The sequence below is a fragment of the Aulostomus chinensis genome, chromosome 7 (genome assembly GCF_037954235.1).
Source record: "Aulostomus chinensis isolate RoL2024-O1b breed Wild chromosome 7, RoL_Achi_v1.0, whole genome shotgun sequence".
Taxonomy (NCBI): Eukaryota; Metazoa; Chordata; class Actinopteri; order Syngnathiformes; family Aulostomidae; genus Aulostomus; species Aulostomus chinensis.
This window is the reverse complement of record NC_141326.1, coordinates 5,065,001-5,086,882: the sequence shown is the minus strand read 5'-3', so window position 1 is coordinate 5,086,882 and position 21,882 is coordinate 5,065,001. Positions and strand designations below refer to the sequence as shown.

The 21,882-nt window shown below is 40.0% G+C and overlaps 1 protein-coding gene across 3 annotated transcripts in view; it reads left to right on the top strand.

The window, feature by feature from the left end:
- Window positions 1–21,882, top strand: part of LOC147258261 (solute carrier family 45 member 3) — a 33,367-nt gene that overhangs the window by 10,697 nt on the left and 788 nt on the right. For 2 of the 3 annotated variants that reach the window (XM_086208223.1, XM_086208221.1), the window contains exons 2-5: window positions 8,899–9,258; window positions 15,354–15,544; window positions 16,878–17,529; window positions 21,672–21,882. The exon at window positions 21,672–21,882 is cut by the window's right edge and continues 55 nt beyond it. In XM_086208223.1, coding sequence (XP_086064349.1) covers window positions 9,111–9,258; window positions 15,354–15,544; window positions 16,878–17,529; window positions 21,672–21,882 — 1,202 coding nt within the window. In that variant the 5' untranslated portion in view covers window positions 8,899–9,110. Of the gene's footprint in view, window positions 1–52; window positions 184–8,898; window positions 9,259–15,353; window positions 15,545–16,877; window positions 17,530–21,671 lie in introns of those variants that run through there. The other variant, XM_086208222.1, reaches the window with a different exon arrangement.

Below are 21,882 nucleotides of genomic sequence, written 5' to 3'. Positions count from 1 at the left end.
GAAAACGAAAAAAACGAGTCTGACTCTAGAGCAGAGTTGAAGCAGGTGGTCCAGAGTCTGTGCAGATGTGTTAGTGGTATGAGTGGATTACATAAAGAGCATGAGCAAAGAAAATAGATTACATGCTCAGTTTTCAGCCATGCATGTATGCAGATGGATCCTTAGGCTTCATCTCTTTGGCTGGTAAGTATCTTTCCAAATAACTCAGATCCAAAATAGCTAATTACATTATTTTGTATTATCATATTTTTCTCTCATTATCTTGCATACTGACCTGTCTTACTGATTTTCTTGTGGTTTATATACATGATAGTTGAAGTTTTTGTAGCAAAGTCAGCAATTTTCAGTCATGCTTCTACATTTAGAAGTAGTGCATGCTGTTATGCCACCAAGTGTGATGCAATTCCAAAGAAACTGAGTGTATGAAAGGAAATTTAACTGTGTGTGTGTGTGTGTGGGGGGGGGGGGGGGGTCATAGTAACGAAATGTTTCCACTGGTTACACACTACACAACACCAGTGTTGTGTAGTGTGGACATTTTACAAGAAAAAAATTACGCTCATTCATTATGTATAGTGTGTCGCTTACTTTGATCTCTAACCTTTAGCTCTGCTGTGATGTTGACATGACATCCAGTTAGACGTATTCATTTTACTCCTTCTGACGTAATGCTTTCCCACAGGCGCTTGAAACCCACTTGTCCTTGGTCCGGCACAGTGACGCTTAACCAGAAACACTGAAGCTACTCCTTATTTTTAGACAGTCTAAGGGGCTGCACACAGCCCAGCTTTGTCATGCTAAACCGGGCAACAACATAGCAACCGTGGTGTCACCTATTGACCAGTACCTGATCATTTCAGACTGCTAAGCTTGAGCTTCAGAAACGTGCATGGATGCAAGTTCTGCCAGTGAAGAATTAACAGCTTTAGCGACCAGTGATGCTACAACGATGAGACTGAGATATGTAGTTAAACTTGTCACACCATTATTGCCCAACAGTGACTCGTATGTCACACATTTTCTTTACATGTACCCGCATTGTTACGCACTGAGCCATTCCTTTGAAAACAGGACCGAAATGTATTTGAAAAAATTATATTTATATTCACAATATTTAAGTTGAAGCATTTTTGTGTATTTTTTGCTCTTTTATAATAAGACGTACTGTGTGGTTTACTACAGCCGCGTGATGTAACCTTTAACGTATTGCCAATAAAATCACTAGTTATGATAATGAAAGAACATAAAGAGTTCTGGTAGCTACTGGTATCAGATGAGTATTCAGATCATGTTGGACCTGAAATCGTATAAAAGAGTCAGATTGGAACTGAATTTTTTAAAGTATATCTTAAGCTATGACTTTGACAAGTTCAACTGGGACCTGCGCATAATCTTAACTTGCTTTTTTTTCCAAATGTGCCTGTAAATGCAAACCAAGTTGCATCAAAAGACACCAGAGGGGCTTTGTCATGTTACATGACCGTTTATGCCACGGCTACGGGGCATTCTGACTTCGCACTAATAGTACGTGATTAATAGAATCGCAGTGTCAGCCTGTGCAGTTATATTGTCACTGTTATTGCACTTTATTTGATTTAGTCAAACATACCGCTCAAATGTTTGCCTACCATTTGTTTTGATGCTAGTTTAAGTTGGAGAAAAAAACATTTTCAAAATTATCAGTAGTTTCTGTGCATTTTTCCTGAAACACATGCAGAATCTACTCCCTTGGTAACACTGCAGTATTGCACAATAACGTGACTTTTCACTGAACTGAGCCACATTACTTAGAATTTTAAAAAATAGATTATCATTTGGAGATATGGATAATCACAAAATGAGTTTTTTTTTCCACGAGAAACGCACAACTTGAGTTGTATAAAAATCAGCAATAGCTCTTCAGAAAATTCATCAAAAATGATAAACCATTTATTTTTCCTGGAACCTTGTAGCAATGACTTCCATTGAAATGGTTGTTGAGTAAACCTAATAAGAGAATGAAACTGCTCTATTAAGCAAATGTAAAGACACCTGATCACTGCTGAGAGAAAACTCATTAGCTTTTGCATTCCCTCTTCATCGTCCTTTCACCTCAGCACAATAGGTTTTCAGAGAGTGGATAACCTCAGTCCACAGGGAGCCGCGTTATCAAACACATTGACTCACAAGAGGTTCCACGGCTGCACTCCATTGTTGTGCTGTTTAAATGGGCCAGTGTGATAATGGTCTCCTCCCTGGCTGGTCAACAGTTCCATCTACTAGATCCACAAGCCCCACCTGCCTGAGCAGTAACTACAGTAAAATCTATCAGACACGCAATCAACGGCAAGAAGAAAATTGGTGGCAATGAATCTACATGGAATCTATGCAAACTCCAAATGAAGAACAACTTTGCTTGCACTAGTGAGTGTGCTGAGCTCTGGCTCATCACCAGCCTTTATCCATCCATCCATCCATCCCTCCATTTCCTACTGCTTATCCTGTTAAGGGTCGTGGGGGGTGGAGCCTATTCCAGCAACCTTCAGGTGAGAGGCGGGGTTCACCCTGGACGGGTCACCAGTCCATCACAGGGCCAACACATAGAGACAGACAACCATTCACTCTCACAGTCACACCTACGGTCAATTTAGAGTATCAATCAGCCTAGTCTCCAATTGATATCTTTGGACTGTGGGAGGAAGCTGGAGTACCAGAGAGAACCCACACAGGAACAGGGAGAACATGGAGACTCCACACAGAAAGAGCCCATGGTCAAGCCGGGGCTTGAACCCGGAACCTTCTTGTTGTGAGGCAACAGAGCTGACCACTGCACCACCGTGCCGCGCCAGCAGCTTTTATGTCATATCCTTTGATATGGGCTGACTATGACTGATGCAGGAACAGGTGAATAGGTGGCACCATCAACATGTGACAACAAAAATTTGAGAAAATTAGAGCAACCTGTGTTGCTAATTAAAAACACAAGTATGACAAGTTCTCAAAGTTGTTACGTCTGATCGTGGATAAGGATATAAAGTCAAATTAAACATCTTATTGCCATTTTTTCCCCGTTTTATCATTTGGGCTGATGTATATCCCTGGGCTGTACTGTTACTGAACATCTTTTTTAGGACAGAAATTAAAATTACAGGCATGTTAAAGGCAGTAGCCACAGATTTTTATAGAGTGTAAACACGTTATACATTTTGAGGGATGAAACAAAATGCAGACATGCACACATGAAAAGTGTGTCAGATGGAGATGACAAAGCACAGAAAGAGACAAGTAACAAAACATTCTGTGAGATTTGTTAGAGCAGAACAACATTGCAATATCCTTTATTCAGTACCTCTACAAAATGTTTCCTTAGGGCTTTGTACATGTGAGCCATTTGATCCAGTGTTTAATGAATATAATTTTCTTGAGACCGAGAGAAAACGTAATGTCTTTCAGAAGAACTTTAAAATCAGTGGTGGCAATTACGTTTTCACTTGGCAACATAGTTTAGGAGGAAAAAATTAGCCAGAGATTGTCTTCCTCCTGCTGTTGCTGTCTTTAAAATGTTAGGTTGGTCACATGATTGTGGTGAAAGGCAGGGTCAGGAGTCACTGTGACGGATATGGGCTTAAAATTACATGCTGGGGCAGGGTAAGTACAGTTAGGGCTGCCCTTCAAGTGAGCAGATGCTGAATACAAATCCAACACTAAACTTTTTATTGAAGCACTTAAACAAGTTCCATGTTATTCTCCAGTTGTCAGGAACAGAAGGAAACAGCATGTTTAGGAAAAGGGTGCTGTGGTGCTGATGGGCTGTTCATCCTGATGACGGGGCATGAAAAGATTTTGAACATCTGGTTGGGAGGAAAATGGGAGAAAAGGGTGCTCAGATAGGACAGCCCTGCTGAGGAATAATGGTGTATAGAACAGTTTGAAATTTAAACACTGAGCAGATACTACAAATATATTCAGATTAGAGCATTGAAAGGATTTGAGGTTTCATTTTCAGAATAGGAGATGAAAGCAGTTCAGATGTGCAAATTGGTAAGAGAATTGGAATATCTAGTCAGCCCTGCAGGCCGATACTGTGTAAACAGAAGGTTGCTGGTCGTCACTGATCTAATAAAAATAAATGAATTCAGGCAGTTGTCATGTTTAATCGTAAAGACAGACATAGCTGATTATGTAGGATGCTGAAAGATCCGTGGATAAAATACTGAGGATAAATTGTAAGTATAGTTTCATTTTCAGTGTGAGTGAGTTTCTGAGTTGTTTACACAGCACAGTTTACTTGGATCAAAGTTTTAAAATTGGGCCTCAGGATGCTTGTAATTTAGAGGACATTTAAAATGACTGACATGGCAGATTGGCAACCAAAGCAATTTTCATATTTCAGTGAAATTATATGCAACATTTACAGTTCCAACTAAGATAATGAGTAATTGCCATCTGCTATTGTTGTGATATGTTAAAATAGTCTCTATTAATACTGTTCTAGTGAATGATAATCCTGAGATTAGTGTGTTACTTAATTGACGTCTATCTTTTTACTTGCTCTCCTTGTTAAATTATTAACTAAGTGCCAAGTTTTCATACTTATGAAATGGTAAGTATATGACTCGACTTTGATATGAAGAATCTCGAGCACAAAATAAGATAATGTTCGTTGCTAAAGAGATTAGATGGAGCTATCTCATTTTGAAAAGACATGCGCAGTGCACATAGGGGAAACCCCAGAAGAGCTAGAGAACAGTTCTGAGAAAGTAAGGACATGTTGGTTTAAGAGCTAGGCTTGCTGTCCCTCCATGCAGGCAGGCAGTTCCATTCATGTGCAGGAGCTCAAAAGAGAGGAAAGCCACAGTCCTGCAACCATTTAGCCTTAGCCAAACAGACAGCCAGGCCCTACCGCTGAGGTTTCTGCTGCCACCGTCTGAGCCCTGATGTCATCACCGAGCAATTCTTCCTCCTCTATTTTTCTTAGCCATGCACCCTCCAACTCAGCCCACTCAACCCATGCACAGCACACTGGGATGTTCTCAACCATCAGGTACATGCTGCATTATGAAAACAAATGGTTGTTACACCAAAGGGAGACTTGGTCATGTAGTGATAACTTCTGCTTTATTTGGTAAGATTTGTTAACATTTGTCTACCTGACATTTTTTTTTTTCCCACTTTGAAAAAAAATGTTGCCATAGGAAATCTGTTGCCGAAGAACCCGAATGCACTTGAAAACCTCAAGAAAGAAGAGAGTAGAGTGTGCACTGAAAAATACTCAGAAGAATCAATGGAAAATTGAATCTAATTAAAACCAATCTTTATAAAGGACCTGTTACTACTACAAGAGTCCTATCAAACAGGAATGACATGAAGTGCATTGTCAATTTGCATTTAAACACCTCATTAACCATTAAGTAACAGTTGTAAATTACTTCTACCCTAATTTCCCATACATTATAGCAGGGCCACTATTTGGCAAGGCGAAGGTATGTTATACTACTGCGTTTTATCCATCGAGGTCAAAAAGGCTGTCAGATCATGCTACCTCATACCATTAATGACAACTTCCCTGCTCTGTAAACACAGTGAGTTAATGTGGCAAAATAGACTTTTTTAGACTTTGAATAAAGTATTCTGAACCATTTGTGAGATGTTTTTCAAAGTCTATAAACATTATTTTTTGTGTGTGAGACTTTGACAATAAGTGGACTGAAAAATCCTGGCTTTCCTTGCTGCCCTATTTCAGTGCTTTGATTGTCCTCCCTCACCCCTATCCTAACTCTGACTTGCACCCACCACTCGGGTCAAAACATAAGCAAGCATTCAGTTTACCCTGGAATCTGACCTCCGTTTGGGCAGGTGTCCAGAGAAACTACAGCTGCTTGGGTCGTCGAATCAGATTTCTCTATTCTTGCCGCTGACGGGCCTGTCTGTCTTCGGTGAGAACGTCTGATAGGAAGTCATCTGCGGCTGCAACAGAAAGCATTCACACAGAGATTCAGAATCTAGAGACATAACCAGTAGTGGGCAGATATGTCAAAAGGGTCCTCTGAGAATGCAGGTCAGAGACGAAGCTGACCCTGGGGGTTGAGGAAGGATAAGGATGAAATGAAAGGGAGAGTGTGTGTGTGTGTGTGTGTGTGTGTGTGTGTGTGTGTATGGGCAGGGGTGGGGGTGTTCTCTTGAAATGTACAAACTGACACAGTCTCACAATATGTGGGTTGGGGGTTGTATTGGCCAGACAGGCCGCCGGGGTATGGGCTGGTCCCCTGATGGGTGTCTTTCAGTATGCCCAGGCAGGGCGGGAATGAGATCTGACAGTTCCCTCTCAGAGCCCGTTCAGACCTGCTGGTAAAATGGATCCTGAGAGATCCCATCACAATTGGGCAGCTCTCAGTACGGGATTTTGATGTCTGCACTTCTTATGAAGGCACATTTTTGCTGACTGAACATGTTGTGATAAACACTAACAAGGTAAATGTGCTGGTTCAAACAAGTGGCAACACATATTTTCTCAAATAGTGCTGAACTGAAATGTGGTATCCGTGTGTGCTGTGGATTATGAAGACCAACCTTATATTGATTAACTTGGAACTCTGACATTTTTCTTCTAAATGCAATCTTGTTCTATGATCTGGTTGATTACTCTGCAGAGTTTTGCTGGAAAATCTGAATTGACAATGTTCCACCTGAGAGATTGGGCGCAGCAATGTTTCCCCAGTGGTTACCGTCATAGATTTGGTGAAAAGGAGAGATAATACTGCCTTGATCCGGACCTCCTTTGAAACACCTCTAAACGTGGTTTATTCAGATCTCAGCGCGTTCACACCTGAACGTAGAGCTCTGTGTGTACTCAGGATGCACGTCTGAACGCTGCTCTGTCCGGCTGGCTAACCCGACAGTCACGTGTCTCCTTTAGACCCCCTGACTATACTGACTGTGTAAGAAAATGGCATCATTGACATGAACATTTAGATAACATTTCAGTTTATAATCGTATAAAAGACACAGGAGGTTTCACTTGGCCAATCACACTGACATATTAGTGTCAAGTTTCCCTTAGCTCCGTGTGTATCCTTCTAGTTGGGGGAGTTTCTTTTTACAATCACTCAAAAAATCTATTGTAATTCACTGCACTTAACATAAAAAAAAAAATTGTAATTGTAGTATATCATGCTATTGTTAGAGCACTTTCTTGCAGTAGTTGCCGTGTCAGTATACTTTGGGATGTTCATGCAGAGCACAGACTGCTGCGATACATCATAAGTAACTGTCTAGTTTACAGTGCACCACATTAATTGTGTCTCTCCAGTAAACACTGAAACCCTTTTCACGAGATTGCTGGGGATTGTTTTTCAATGTCACTTTTGCCAGATCCAAAAGAATCCATTTTTTTGGCTGCCATCTTGATTCTAATGCACATTTTGAAAATCAACCTTTCTGTAACTGATCTGGTGTCTTTTTCGAAAAGGTCAAAAACTGCCAACATTAAAGCAGCATTTGTGAAATTCTCACTCACACACTCTCACACGCACAAACGATTTTACTGGTAATATTGTTTGATGGGATCATTCACTAAGCTGAACACATTTCTGTGACTAACCAGGTCCTAGCAGAGAGGATGACATCCATTTTATTTGCTGGGAGAGAACAGATGGGCAGCATTGGCAGAGAAATGTCACACCACATGCAAATATAGCACCTTGTTGTTTCTGTGTTTTCGGCTGTTCTGACTGTTCTTGTTCTCCAGCTTTCCTGTTCTTAGAAGCATACCTGACTGGTGGATGATGATGATGATGGTGGTTGTTGTTGTTGTTGTTGTTGTTGTTGTTTTTTGCCTTTTGCTTGCTGTGAAATGTCTTCCCTTTTTAGTTTGCCTTAACTTGTTTTTTTTTTAAATCTATATATATACATTAAATTGCATACAATCTGTACTTTTTTTTTTCTTTTCCTTTTTTGGTTCCCTCAGTTCAAAGGTTGGTCAAATTTAATGAAAGTGAAGAGCTGAAGAATGAAAACACAATATCTTGAAAATCAGGACAATGTCTTTGGCTCGATGATGTATGAGGGTGTAGCTGACATGTCTGTCAGGACACATGTTGTGGTTCACCCCACCGTGTTCAAAAGCTTTGAGTCCTGTGTGGATAGAACTGACTGAAACACATCTTAAACACTGCTATTTGGATATCCTCTAACTTACACAGTATAGCTTTCTGCTGTTGTGCAATGCTCCGCAGATGTGACTTAGTCTGCCTCCTTTTCCGACAGTCAGTCAGATGTCTTTTTAGGACTGACTTGTACGTGTGACTAAATCTGCAATCAGCATTCAGATGATGACTGGGTCGGCCAAGGGTAAGACTGGGTTTTAGATCCTCCCACTAATAATACAACTATAATAAAGAAGGGAATGGAGATGGGAAATTACCATTTAAATGTCTTCCAGTGTGTGTTTTTAACACTTACAAAAAAGACAGAAAAAATACCAGAGAGAGAAATAATTTTCTTGGCAAATGGCTTGTTTGCCACGTTGCTCCAGCTGACTCATCTCCTCTCCGCCTGTTGTTGTCCCTGCTGTCCTGAAGCTGTTGTTGACGAGATTTGAGAATATATCAATATCGTTTCCTTTACACTGTTGCTCCCATTTTTGAGTTTCTGGACAATATTTTGTAATGTGTGCAGATGTAATTGTTGAAAAGTGACATTTACTGCCAACATCTGCCACTGACAGCCAGGTGTGGTAACCTGGGAATTACCTAACGCATGCTTTTGATCAAATTTTCTGAATTTGATCCTGCAGCAAATTATACACTATGTGAGCATGCTCAGCAGAGGAGTGCATGTGAAAGCAGTGTCGTATTTTAGTTTGTTTATTCTTTTTTACACTTACTAAAATATGTTTTTCTGCTTTCCATTCTTCCTCAGAATCAAAATGCGGAGAGGAGGATGAATCCTCCAAGTTGTCGAAGACATCGAAGGGTCTCTGCTACTGTCCCTCCCCAGCTCGCTTGTCCAACTGGGCCACCATCTGCCTACGCAAACTTCTCCCCTTGCCCCTTTCTGGGTCCCCTACCCCAACTGTGACGCCAGTAGTTGACATCCCAGAGGGGAAGAAAGTCGAGCTAGACCCTGTAAATATGCCTCCATGGAGGTCTCAGTGGCGTCTTGTCCTGCTGAACTCCCTCACCTGTGGCCTGGAGATCTGTTTGGCAGCTGGGATCACATATGTGCCCCCACTGCTGCTGGAGGCTGGAGTGCAGGAGCGCTACATGACCATGGTTCTAGGTAAGGGCTGGCTAAAATGGAGGATCACTTTATCAGGTCTCATTGTTGTTTCCAGAATTGTTTTTCCTTTTTCCGAGGGTGTTTTCCCACTCTGAATTTTCATTTCAAACTTGTCTTTTGGTAATATTCTTTGTCTTTGCAAAGAATTCCAGGTCTCTCCTTCATAATGTTACCATTTTAAAGGTTTATGTTAGGACATCTCTGACATTGATTTAAAGGATACTAAAAAAGACTTGAGGCCTGGCTACTGTTGCAGAAGACCGCCAGAGGGGTAAATCAGAGCACTAATTCAAATATCAGTCATTTTTAAGTGACCATTAAACAATGAATTGACAGTAGATTGTAAAATCACTTTTCAGAGCATGGTTATCTTTAACTTCTACTGACTGCAACTGATTTTTTTTTTTCCTATTTGATGTTTCTTGATGAAGTGCACATTGGGAATTATAGTTAGTTTATGCTCAAATTTGGACTTCAGATCCAAAAATGAAATAGATTCAAACACAGATGTAAATGCTTTGTACCATTGGTGGGGCTGTCATCAATCACCAATTTTGATGCCAATTTTGAGAACCGCGTACAAAAAGGTGAATGGAAATGGCAAAAAACAAAAAAAAAAAGTCCCTCAATTTGCCCCCAAATTTTGCGCATTAGCTTGAGCTTGTTTTTGCTTTTTTTTTGAAAAAGAGTAATGAGCCATTCACCAATGAGCTCTGATGTGCCAGATCTTTAACTTGCTTGACTGACCAACTTCCACCATCATCTTCAAGGATATTTCCCCAAACTTTCATCTCCATTCACCAGCAACACGTCCTATAATAGCTCGTACCTAAGAACAGTTGCAGCCTGTCCAACTGAAGGTAATTCCTCAAGACCTTTCTCTTTTTTCGCTCATACATGACTCCTCCTCAGCTCTGTTTCAGCCATGGTTAATGTTGCTTGTACCGCCATCTTCTGGCTGCATTACTGCAAGTAGCCTATGTGATTTGTTCCAAAGCAGTTGGAGACTTACCTGCCCCTTTTCCTTGACAAAGCCACTGTCAAGGCAAGGTTTAGCTGTGTCTCATCTAACATTGTTTATAGGAAAAAATGAATGGGATTGTATCTTTTGGGGTGTGTGTGTGTATGTGTGTGTGTGTGTGAGAGAGACAAGGGAAAGCAAACCTTTTGACTTACATGTTTAATGACTACCCTCTCAGAGAAGACCAAAGGTTTGCTTTCCCTTCACACACACACACACACTGGAACCCTACTAGCACTGAACTGCTGCTGCAGTGTTTACTGACCAAAGCAGTCTTTCTCTCTAAGTAATTCAAACCTCTTAGTGCTGCTCAATGACTTTGCATCGTGTCTGGCCACAGGGCCAAAAAGAAATAAGACCTTGTTTGCGGCCATCTAAGTCTGGATTCTGTGTCTGCTGCAGTTATATTAGCACTATCATACAACAAAATATCTTTTCATCAGTTGCCTTGTGATTCATGAAATTGAATTTAAACATAACGGCTGCACCTTCTGATGAAAAGTTTTAAATGTTGTGATACATAAAGATGTGACCTTGTCCTGTGATACCCTGGGTTGTGTTGTGATGGGGATGGGCCGACTATCTATGCTTCTTGTCATTTTTTTGCCACTCAGGTCATAAAGTCATAATTGAGGCTTGTTGCACAAATAAGGGAACAAATCACCTGCTGCTTTGTCATTGTTATCAGCCGCAATTGAAAGACAGCAGGAGAGCGACGTGCCATAGGAAAAGCCACTTAAACACAAGATTTACACACACACACTTACTTGCAAATTTATTGGAGATTTGAATACCTGAAACAGCCTCTGTAAAACACACTACCAGGTCTGTTGTGTTGCATTGCTTGTTTCCTCAGCAGTAATCAAGAACTGCAGTATCCCTCCACACATTATCCTACATATTACTACCTCACAATGTACACTATAAATTAGTAAAAAAAAAATCCAACCTGCTTAACAGCTGAACACCTTGAAGCATGGGTACTGGAACTGAAAATGTGGACAGGAATTATACAGACATTCAAGTGCAGTTTACACTTACCAGCACAAATCCCGATGAATCAGTGAATCTCTTGGCATACATCTTCTGGGGCTTTTGTTGACAAACTCCCAAAACTTTCAGTGCATGGCTAAAATCCCATGTGTGAACTAGATGTCACTCTACGCTACGATTACCAAACACCAAACTTGGGGATTCTTTTGAAAGAATGATGGTTCATCCCTTCAGTAGCCTCTCAGGCTCATGTAGAGCCTACGCCAAAGCACAATGAAACTGTTGGATGCAGCACAAAATCTTTCAAAGATGCTTCATCTTGTTGTTTTCCTTTTAATCTTTCCTCTTGTTTGTTCATAACACCTGATTAAACAACGGCACGCTTTGATTAAAAAAGCTAAACAAGTGAAGAATTGTTGTTTTCAGTGGTGGTGTTGGGCAGTGGGTGGTGTGGTTGCAGCATCCCTGGGATAATTCCAGTGGGGCAAGGGCCTGCATACCATTCCTCTTCGTTCTGCTTTTTAGTAAAACATAAAAAAAAAAAAAAATCTAAAATAATAATAGTAATTCAACTTTATTAAAAACAGAATCAAATGCATAACAAGTTTCGGGAAAAAAAAATCATATAAATCAAAACACTGTCATATCTGTCAGATTAAAGAAACTTGACTTTCTCCATAATCTGGTTTGAATTTTAAGGCACATTTGGATTGCTGACAAACCCAGGGGAAAGATTTCCTCCTAATCCAATCTGGTACCAAAGTTGGGCTCTTTGTGAAGCTCAAGTTATATTATTTTTGTTGAGATTGTCTGTGAGATTTCCTAATTTGCAGTAAATAAAAAAGTTCTCCATGGAAATGAATATGACACAAACTACTACAAAATATTGTGAGACATATCTCCAGTATAAAGTTGTAATTACAGTTCTGGTATACTTTAAACATGGAAAAATGTAACAGAATATTCTTCTTTTTTTTTCAAATTAAGTGCCAGATTATTACCATGATGCCTGGGAAGACCCGAGTTAGATTCCCTCTTTATGCAGTGCACTGCCTTGCTGAACTGCAGATAAACACACTACAAAAAAAACGTGTAATGTGATGACTATGCTGTTTGGGCCAGCAGATGTATTAATCTCTTTTGCTTCTCAATGTTTATCTGTGGCTTCAGTTTGTGCAGGCTTTTCAATCTAATAATAGTCAGTAGGTATTTGCCACAACTATTCAGTAACATGAAGACAATTTAAAGCCATTTGCAATGCTCCCAACACTTAGTATCTGGATTATGGTCTATATTTGAACTCTGCATCAGAGTTTTCTTTGAAGTAATGTGAATAGTTGCATTATCCTGCCTGGCCAAATGGCAATCACATGGCCTTCACTAAAAGCAACTCCTTGAGACATTGTCTTGTGACTATACAGAATATAGATACAATTCTACCAAACCGACAGGTTTTGAGCCGATGACTGAAGTGACTATTCAAACATGAAGATACATTTTCGACACTTCCACGAGTCCAACCGCTGCTGGTGCTATCAACCAAAACAATTACATTGTTGAGGTCTTCCCAAACAGCCCCCACTGCAAACCAATCTGGAAATGGCACTCAGCCTAATTCTCACCTTCTTGTATTATGATGTAATTCCCAAGTGTTAGTGGGATGAAGACAGATATTGTGTCTTCAGAGGATTAAGCCTAATTTCCCCAAGCGGTAGTGTCATGCAGTCAATTGGCTCCTTTTTCTTTAAAAAGCTTTTTTTTTGGCTGGTCTATCCTCCCAGTTACTTTTTCCCACTAGTTTCCTCTCCATACTTGGAGATGATGCTCCAACCTTACTCATGTTTTTTAAGATAAGATTTGTGTGTGTCTGTAAGTAAGCAAATTATAGCATATGACCTTTTAAGGTAGCATCATGTCGTTTGTGTTCTGAATATGGAAACTGCTTGCATTGAAGTCTGGAAAACGTGTGCGTGTGGGATAGATGTGGTACATTGGCGACGAGAGGGGCTAGTGAAGAGCTATTGAGTGAGAAGTCCTCCAGCTGTAGATGGTGAGCATTGTTGTGACGGACCTCCGCAGCTACAGCAGGAGGTTACATGATGGAGGTGATGATTGCCTGGCTGTAGTCAGCCTGTCTGTCTTCCTCAGAATTGTGGAGGGGCTGGTGTGGAACAACACAAATAACTTGGATAAGTCAATCCATGTTTATCTGGGTGATTTTTTTTTTTATATAGAGATGGATGGATGGATGGATGTGTATACCTATATGTATGTATACATATTTGTGTGTGTAGATATAGATAGATAGATAGATAGAGACACACATATTTACATATGTATGTCTATGTGTATTTATGTTTGTATACATATATACGTGTATATGTACACATATGTGTGTGTGTGTATATATGTGCAGTATATATGTGTGTATATGTTTAGATAGATAGATAGATAGATAGATAGATAGATAGATAGATATAGACACACATATTTACATATGTATGTCTATGTGTATTTATGTTTGTATACATATATATGTGTATATGTACACACGTGTGTGTGTATATATGTGCAGTATATATGTGTACATGTTTATATATATATATAATGTATATGTATATACACATATATATATACATACATATATATATACTGTGTGTGTATATATGTGTATGTATATATTGTATATGTGTGTGTATAATGTGTGTGTGTGTATAATTTCTTGCCAAGCTTTCTTTTCTATTTTGTACAATTTATTTATCTTTTGTTTTGTCAGTGTGAAGAAAGCGGGTATTAAGATCAGGGATAGGTTATTTGTCGCTGAAAGCTTCTGTCATTACCTACTGTGTTTTTAATGTACAGGTCCCAGTATTTCATGATTTACCAGCACTTGCAGAAGGATAGCTATGCACACCTGCTCAAAACACGAGTTGTTGTGCAGTTGTAAATGTATTCAGCATCTCATTAAAACCCACTCAGAGCATTTACATTAGAAACATTGAATATAAACAAAACTGTTTCTAATGAGAACTCTACAGGGCACCTTTTTAATGTCAAACTCTCGCCTCAAGATTCAGTCATCTTAAATTGTGTGTGTGTATGTGTGTGTGTGTCTGAGTCTGTCAATGAGAACACCCCATGTGCCATGTTGTGTTCTAATTAGCCAGACCCGGCCACATGTGGAGTATGAGCTGATCGTGGGCTACCTTGAGGCAGCAGGCCATCTGTAGCAACTGTCACCAGCAGGCAGCAATCGTGGCAGTTCTTCCAACTCGTAGTCAACAGGAAGTCCTGACTGGATTAGTAAAGACAACAGACAACATGCGCTGTGTACTTAACTTAATCTGCTAAAACTAAACCTTGTACATGTAAAAATGCAGTTACAAGAAAATACGTGATTCCCCTCACATAGATCTGATGTTGGAATGTTGGTAAATTCAGAATTTGTTCACATCGCATCATCTTTTTTTTTTCTTACGTTGTTGCCCTTCTCTGTATTTCTGCTGTTGCCTCTAACTATTGGTAGGGAGTGCCATAGGTATGTTTGTAGGCCAAGCCACAAGTTTGCACTATCATGGGTTCTTTAACCAAACACCTATGTGATTTCTACCTTTGATTTTGGATTATTGCTGCGGGAAAAAAGCAATTCTTTGGTAAAGAAAAGTTCTTGAGACTTTGTTTCACAAAACCCCTGCTAAGATTTTTGAGGATTAAAGGCAATCATGAGAAGTACAAAGCTAACATTATGGGATGAAACTCCGACACTACGTAGGCGTTAACTTCAACATCACTACAACTCCTGAAGCTTCACACTTTTGTTTTTGACTTGATAACATTTAACATTTAAAACTTAAGTGTCTTTAAGCAACTTTAAAGGCACATAAATGTGGTATTGAGGTATTCACTGATGTATTCCATGCCTTAAAACAAAGTGTTCAAATATCTTAAGCTTGTATTAACCATAGAATTCAGGCATCAAACTCAAAACCCACTGACTTTGAAACTAGGGAACTGGATATTCAGAGCTCATTCCAAAGGCGCTCTATTTTGTCTGACATCTTCCTTTTGGTTCTTTGTCCAGGTATTGGTCCAGTGCTCGGCCTCCTGTTCATTCCTCTGATTGGCTCAGCCAGTGACCACTGCACCACCAGTTATGGCAAGAGGCGCCCTTTTATCTGGCTGCTGTCTCTGGGAGTCCTTCTGGCGCTTTTAATCATTCCCCATGCAGACTCCCTGGCTTCGTGCTTTGCCTGGGGTGGGCAGACACTCCAGGTAGGAATACTGATCAGTGATTGTCACTTTTTACAATCTACTTGCATAGCAAACACCCCAAGAAATGAACTTCTGTTAGAGTCAGCGATGGCACCCTGAAGGAGGTCTTCCATTAGCTTTTTTTTTTTCCAGGCTGAGTTGAACCTTAACACACCGATCTGCGTTTCCATTACCAGTTTAAACACGCCATCGTGCTTATTTGCACCTCAGTTGGATCATATGCTTTCACGTGTAAAGGCACTGTGTTCAATTACTGCTGATAAACCCCCCCAAATTTTTTTATTTAACTGCATTTTGAAAGCTTTGAAATAGTAAAATATTACGGGACTTTTTTAAAAAAATTTCAATGTTTGTTCAGTGTTTTACAGCCACTCATTTTACTACTAGTCATAGCTTATGGTTTAGATCACTTCTTGTAAAATTCAATTCATGACAAGCACGTTATTAGTGAAAGACAGCCTTGATGAGGTAGTATGGAAATGCAAATGCTGGGCTCGTGTGTCGAGTCAAATAAGGTGAGCTCAGTCAGCACATTTATATACAAGAGGCCAATACATAATTTCTGAAATTGTCAGATCGCTGTAGAGTTCACACTCGCAGTCTTGAAGTTACAGTGGTTTAAGTGATGAGTCAGTCAACCCAAACTCCAAACTTCAGTCATGAAAATGTGAGAATAGAGCTTCTTATGGTTACCTGAGTAATTCGTTGTTCAATAACAATTAAAATCCATTTTACGAGAATGAAAATCACATTATTTATTAAAAATCTTGTTTGTTTTTTTTAGTTTTTAGCTCGTTGCCATTTTCAGACATTCAAAACAGTTTCATATGATAAAAATATAAAACTATTTACCAAAATGCCGTTGAACGGCAACATTAAAAAGCAAGCCCTGTTTGAAGATTTAATCTTAAGTCATTCAATTATTACATTCCATCATTGATAGCACTGAAGGGATTTGGTCAGTGCCATAAAGGTATGAAGTGTGATACCCAGGCCTGTGTAGCAGAGGATCTTTTTTGCCAAATAGTTCTCCTAAAGAAACAAGCGTTCTTCTCCCGGTATCACATTCTTCTGATGCCATCGATTAGTTGGAGTAACTGTTTGCAAACACCAATCTGTGCAGCCATTCCCTGTAGATCTGCTGCTGATCAGAGACTGGTAGCCTTGCCGCTGACTTATGTGTATAAACCACTACAACTTGTGTCGTGTGAACAATGCAATGGTCTGACACTTTGAAGGTCATGCTGTATGAACTTTGCTTGAGATAAAGACAAGAAAGAGCCTGATGAAGTTTAAACTGAAACTTTTTAATGTCATTGTTTCTATTCCTAAGGTGGGCTTCCTCATCTTCGGAGTGGGTCTTCTTGACTTTTGTGGACAAACATGTTTCACACCATTGGAGGCGCTTCTATCAGACCTGTATCGAACGGAGGAGGAATGCGGCCAAGCCTTTGCTATGTTCTCCTTCATGGTCAGCTTGGGAGGCTGTGTGGGCTACCTGCTCCCTGCACTCGACTGGAGTCACAGCCAGCTCTTTGTTTACCTTGGAGGCCAGGCCGAGTGCCTCTTCGCTGTCCTAATCTTCATCTTCATCCTCAGTGTGCTCATCACAATGAAAGTGTTTAAGGAACCTTCTTGTGCCAAGATCCAGGGGTCTGGATCTTTATTGGAGTCAGGGGCTGGTGCAATGGAAGCTGGCCGATACGGCATGCCAGGCTCATGCTGCTATCTGCTTAAGTACAAGCTGAGGCAACTGAAGCCTCTGATGCGCCTGCTAAGAACATGCTGTAACATGACCCCATCTATCCTCAGGAGTTACTTCCATGTCCCCATGGTGATGAGGCAGCTGTGTCTGGCTCAGCTCTGCAGCTGGATGGCCGTCATGTCCTTCATGCTTTTCTTCACAGACTTTGTGGGGGAAGGATTGTACGAGGGTGTGCCCAGTGCATTACCAGGAAGTTTGTCCAGACAAAACTATGATGAAGGTCAGATATTTTCGATAAATGTATTCTCAAAGTTCATGTGTTGTGACATTTTCTAAATGTGTATTTAGTTTATTGTTATACACACACTAAATATTGTGAGTGGGATTAGGATTCAAGTGAAATATAAAGTGTCAGTTTTTTGAATTGCGTTAATGGGATTTTAGAGATGTATGTTAAACTTACCTGTGCACAAAGCTGTTCCAGGGATGGTCGGCCCACTGTGCCGCAAATGGGCCGCATATACTGTTAATGATACACAGATAGAAATGGAGACAGAGCTGGTGTTCTTTCTACATTCCTTTTGTCTCTTGTAAAGGTATAGGACGTATACAGCCACAACCAGTTATTGAAGCAGATTCTCAATATATGGGTTGGTAAATGGGTAGCAACACCACTAAACTGAAAGTATCCTTCAGATGTGCTTCGGCGATTGTCAAGCAAGTCAAGGACATTTCAGGCATCACTACCCACGCCTACAAAATTGTAAACAAAACAAGATGGTGCTTATCCTTGCTCTCCTGATCGGTATATGTTAACATCAGAGTTGTCTCTAATCCTGCCAGACAGTTGTATGGCTGCATCTTATAGCTATGCCTGCAAAAGCTTAATCTCTAAAAAAAAAAAAAAAAGTGCATATGAATACAGAATCTGTAGACAAGGGACAACATTTTGGCACGGGAGACATTCTGGTTTCCATTTGTTATTCAAGTAGCATTAATCATGTAGGTTCCATGCAAGTAAACAATCTGTGTGTAAAGCAAGAAGTGGGACACACTGTCTAAAATGCGACTTCACTTCACAGCCCATGTCCATTGGGGACGGACGGCAGTTTAGGTTTTTATTTAATCTGTATTAATATGTGAAATGTGAATCAGTCCTGCTGTTGATATTATCTCTCAACTCCAACTCCACTCTCGCGTCTCAATTTGCTCATTAGACTGATAATAAACATCAAACAGAAAAGGACAGTTTTGACCTGCCTAATCACCGGTTTCATCGGAAACCCTGAAAATTCAGTCGTGGCCTCGTGAGTCTAATTGATTGCCAATATGTTCAGAGATTGGTAAATGCTTGGCAGTATAAGTCGACCAGTTTATAACCTTCAGATGAACCTTACAAAATTGTTATGGCGGTGGGTAATAAGACCGTTCTGGTTTATTTCACTAAACTGTGACAGAGCTGAGCTGAAGTAAACATGATGCGCACGCAACTTTGACAATTTACAGACTTGTTAACATGGCGCTTATCTGTTTGAGGCAAACTTGCCTTTTGTTTTTGCCGTATTCCCGGCTTTGCCATTATCCTCCTTTTCTTAACGGTGTACTGCTCATCTTCCCTTCTCATTTGATAATTTCTTCTCACTACTGACCAGAAGTTCCAACTAATTACTCTCCTCATCCTTTGATCCTTCTTGGCTTTCCTTTTTCTCATCCTTCTACCTCTTCTTCTTTACATTTTACTAAACTGAGACATTTATGAAAGCCTATAGGGGGCTGTATTAAAATGAGACCACAGAGTATTTTTCTTGTACATTTGGCTTCTCTTTCATTACCATGTGAAAATGAGGAATTATGCTTGCCATTTCATTTCAAAGCTGGAACCTCCTGAGTGGCTTTTAGTCTTGAAAGGGGTCGTTTCCTCTTTTCAGGAAAGTTAAGTCGATAACATTTAAATGCTCTACAGAAATGATTCTGCCATGACTGTTGTCACTAGCCTAGTAAATTGTCAGCAACCAGCTGACTTTATTCTCGACTAACTTTAACAAAGGTACTTTGTTAGTCATTAGCCAGCTACCAGCTCCAATTAGGCCTGGAGGAAAAACTGTAGATAAACAATCAGTCCAACTGTAATAAACAGTTTGTAAATTGACGTCATGGACATTTTCTGTCTTAATGACTAACTGATCAAAGACAGCGGTGTCTGCCTGGTTGTAGTGATGCAGGCTGAGGAAGTAATGCAGTAACTCAAGAGCCACCTGGATGAGAGAACTGGTCACAGTTCCATGTCAGTGTGTGCTGGCATGTAATTGGACTGGGAGTGCTGTTTCACATACTGCATTCCAATATTGTCTTGGATATGTTTTTGAAAATGAAACGGTGCTTAATTGTTTTAAGTGCATTTAAATTTTCATATTTGACTTAACATTTGAATGTTAAATGTGAGACTGCTCTTCAGTTGTAATCAGTTTTAAATCCGTAGGACTATAAAGGAAAAAAAATGCAATAATCAATTTGCATATCACTCAAATATAAATATAACAGAAATTATATACTTTTATAATGTTTTGACATGACCATTGACTTCAGTCCTCTTGGCCTTTTAGCAAAGGCACAAAGTAAGCCTCACAGGCCTCCATACACATTCTTTCCTCTTCCTACTCTGTTTACTTTTTTTACTTTTCCCTTGTCTCTCCTCCCTGTGCTGGACCATGAGGAATGTCACACTCACAAAGAATTATTGTCAAGGAATCAGCACACAAAGAACATGTTCATTCAAGTCAGGTAGACCGCCAAAGCACACAATTTTGAAGTCTTTTCGAGGAGTGTTTGTTTAATTTGAAACAGTGGACTTTATTAAACCACAACAGTCAGCTAGCAGATGTTCTCCTGCATAAAGGTTATTTATTTTCTCTCCAGTTTCACGGTTGCATGAATATTTTTATGCCTCCAAGCTGGTGTCACCTGTGGTCGGAAGTATTATGTGTCCGGGTTGACTGTCCGTACATCCCAGTCTTATGAAGGCAGTATCTCTGGATTGCCAGGAGGGAATTTGTCTAAATTTGATCCAAATGTCCAGATGGACTCAAGAATGAACTGATTACAACATGGGGGTCAAAGGTCCCCTCATAGAACATGTTGCCATGCCCTAACTACAGATTTAGTTTTCATATTATTCATATTTTTCACAATAGTTTGCAAAAAGCACTTGGGTGGTTATTATTCATCTCATATCCCTGGACTCTATCTTTTTTATTGAATTCAAACAATTACATTCCAATAAAAGTCGTATATTATGGGCTGTAGACAGACAAGGAATTAATCTTACTTTAGCGATGGAGCCATTTAAAAACAAAGTGATAGTTCTCGTTTCTTAAATGCACTAACAGCAGATATTTGGTCAAAACCTTCTCCTGAAGAAGGTGATTTAGATTCAGTGTATTTTTGTGTAACTGTTTAGTGTATAAATGGCTGCTCTCACTTACTACGCCAGTTGTCCCATATATAGATTTCAGTAGCATTCTGGCTAAATTCCATATCTTTGTGGGCTTAAATTTCAATCCTCATTAGCTTCTGTTGTGTTTGTCAAGTGGGCTGACCAGCTTTGCTTTCCAGAAAGTAATATGATCTACACACCCCTTTCACATTAGTGGTTCTCTGCTTTGCTGCTGAACTTCTGACCCACAAGACAAAGCTGAGAGTTCACTCTGACAGCAGCCTGAAACAGGAACATGCAGACTTTCATGGATCTGAACTACAATTCAGCAGCTTAATCCATGGCAAACATAAACATGGGTATAAATGAGTAATATCATTAAAGGGAACAATATTTCCATTACCTAAAATTCTGCAAATATCATTAAAATTGACATTACTGAAAACTGCTGCCCTAAATCTGTCAAAAGATAAGACCTTAATATGGAAAATGTCTTGTTAAAAAAGTCAGAGTTCAACCTGAATGCTTTCACTACAGCTCCTCAATTGATTTTGTTAGTAAGCAGTAGTAGTAATTATGAGAATCATGTCTTTATCTCTTGTGTTATTGACACGCATGTCTCACACTTAGCACCGCTGGCTTTTCAACGATTCATCTAAGGTTACCACTATCTGTGAAGATCCAATTCCATCAACTCAAGCAGTGTGTTTGTCCCTGGAAAGCTCTGTGAATGTCGTCCCTGCTAGATCTGTGCGCATGGGTGTTTGTGTGAAGGTTAAAGTTAACATTGGTTCAGCTATGTTCAAGCATGTTTCTAGAATTAGCCATAGAAGCAGATGACTTGAGATGTGTCTGAGTTTGGCTATAAGAAAACGGGACATAGCTCAGTAAGAATGATGGTCACCAGACATATCCAGACAGTAACTAATAGAGGCTTCGAGCTTTGTAGGTTCTGCTCTGCTTTAACACAAGTTGCTGTTTTCTTCCAGGAATCCGTATGGGAAGCCTGGGCCTGTTCTTGCAATGTGCTACCTCAACCGTCTGCTCCCTGTTCATGAATCGTTTGGTTCGACATTTTGGCTCACGCTGGGTCTACCTGAGCAGTATGGTTTGCTTCACGTTATCTACTTTGGTCATCTGCCTGTCCAAAAGCGTGGTCCTTATCACCGTCATGGCAGCCCTTACTGGCTACGCCTATGC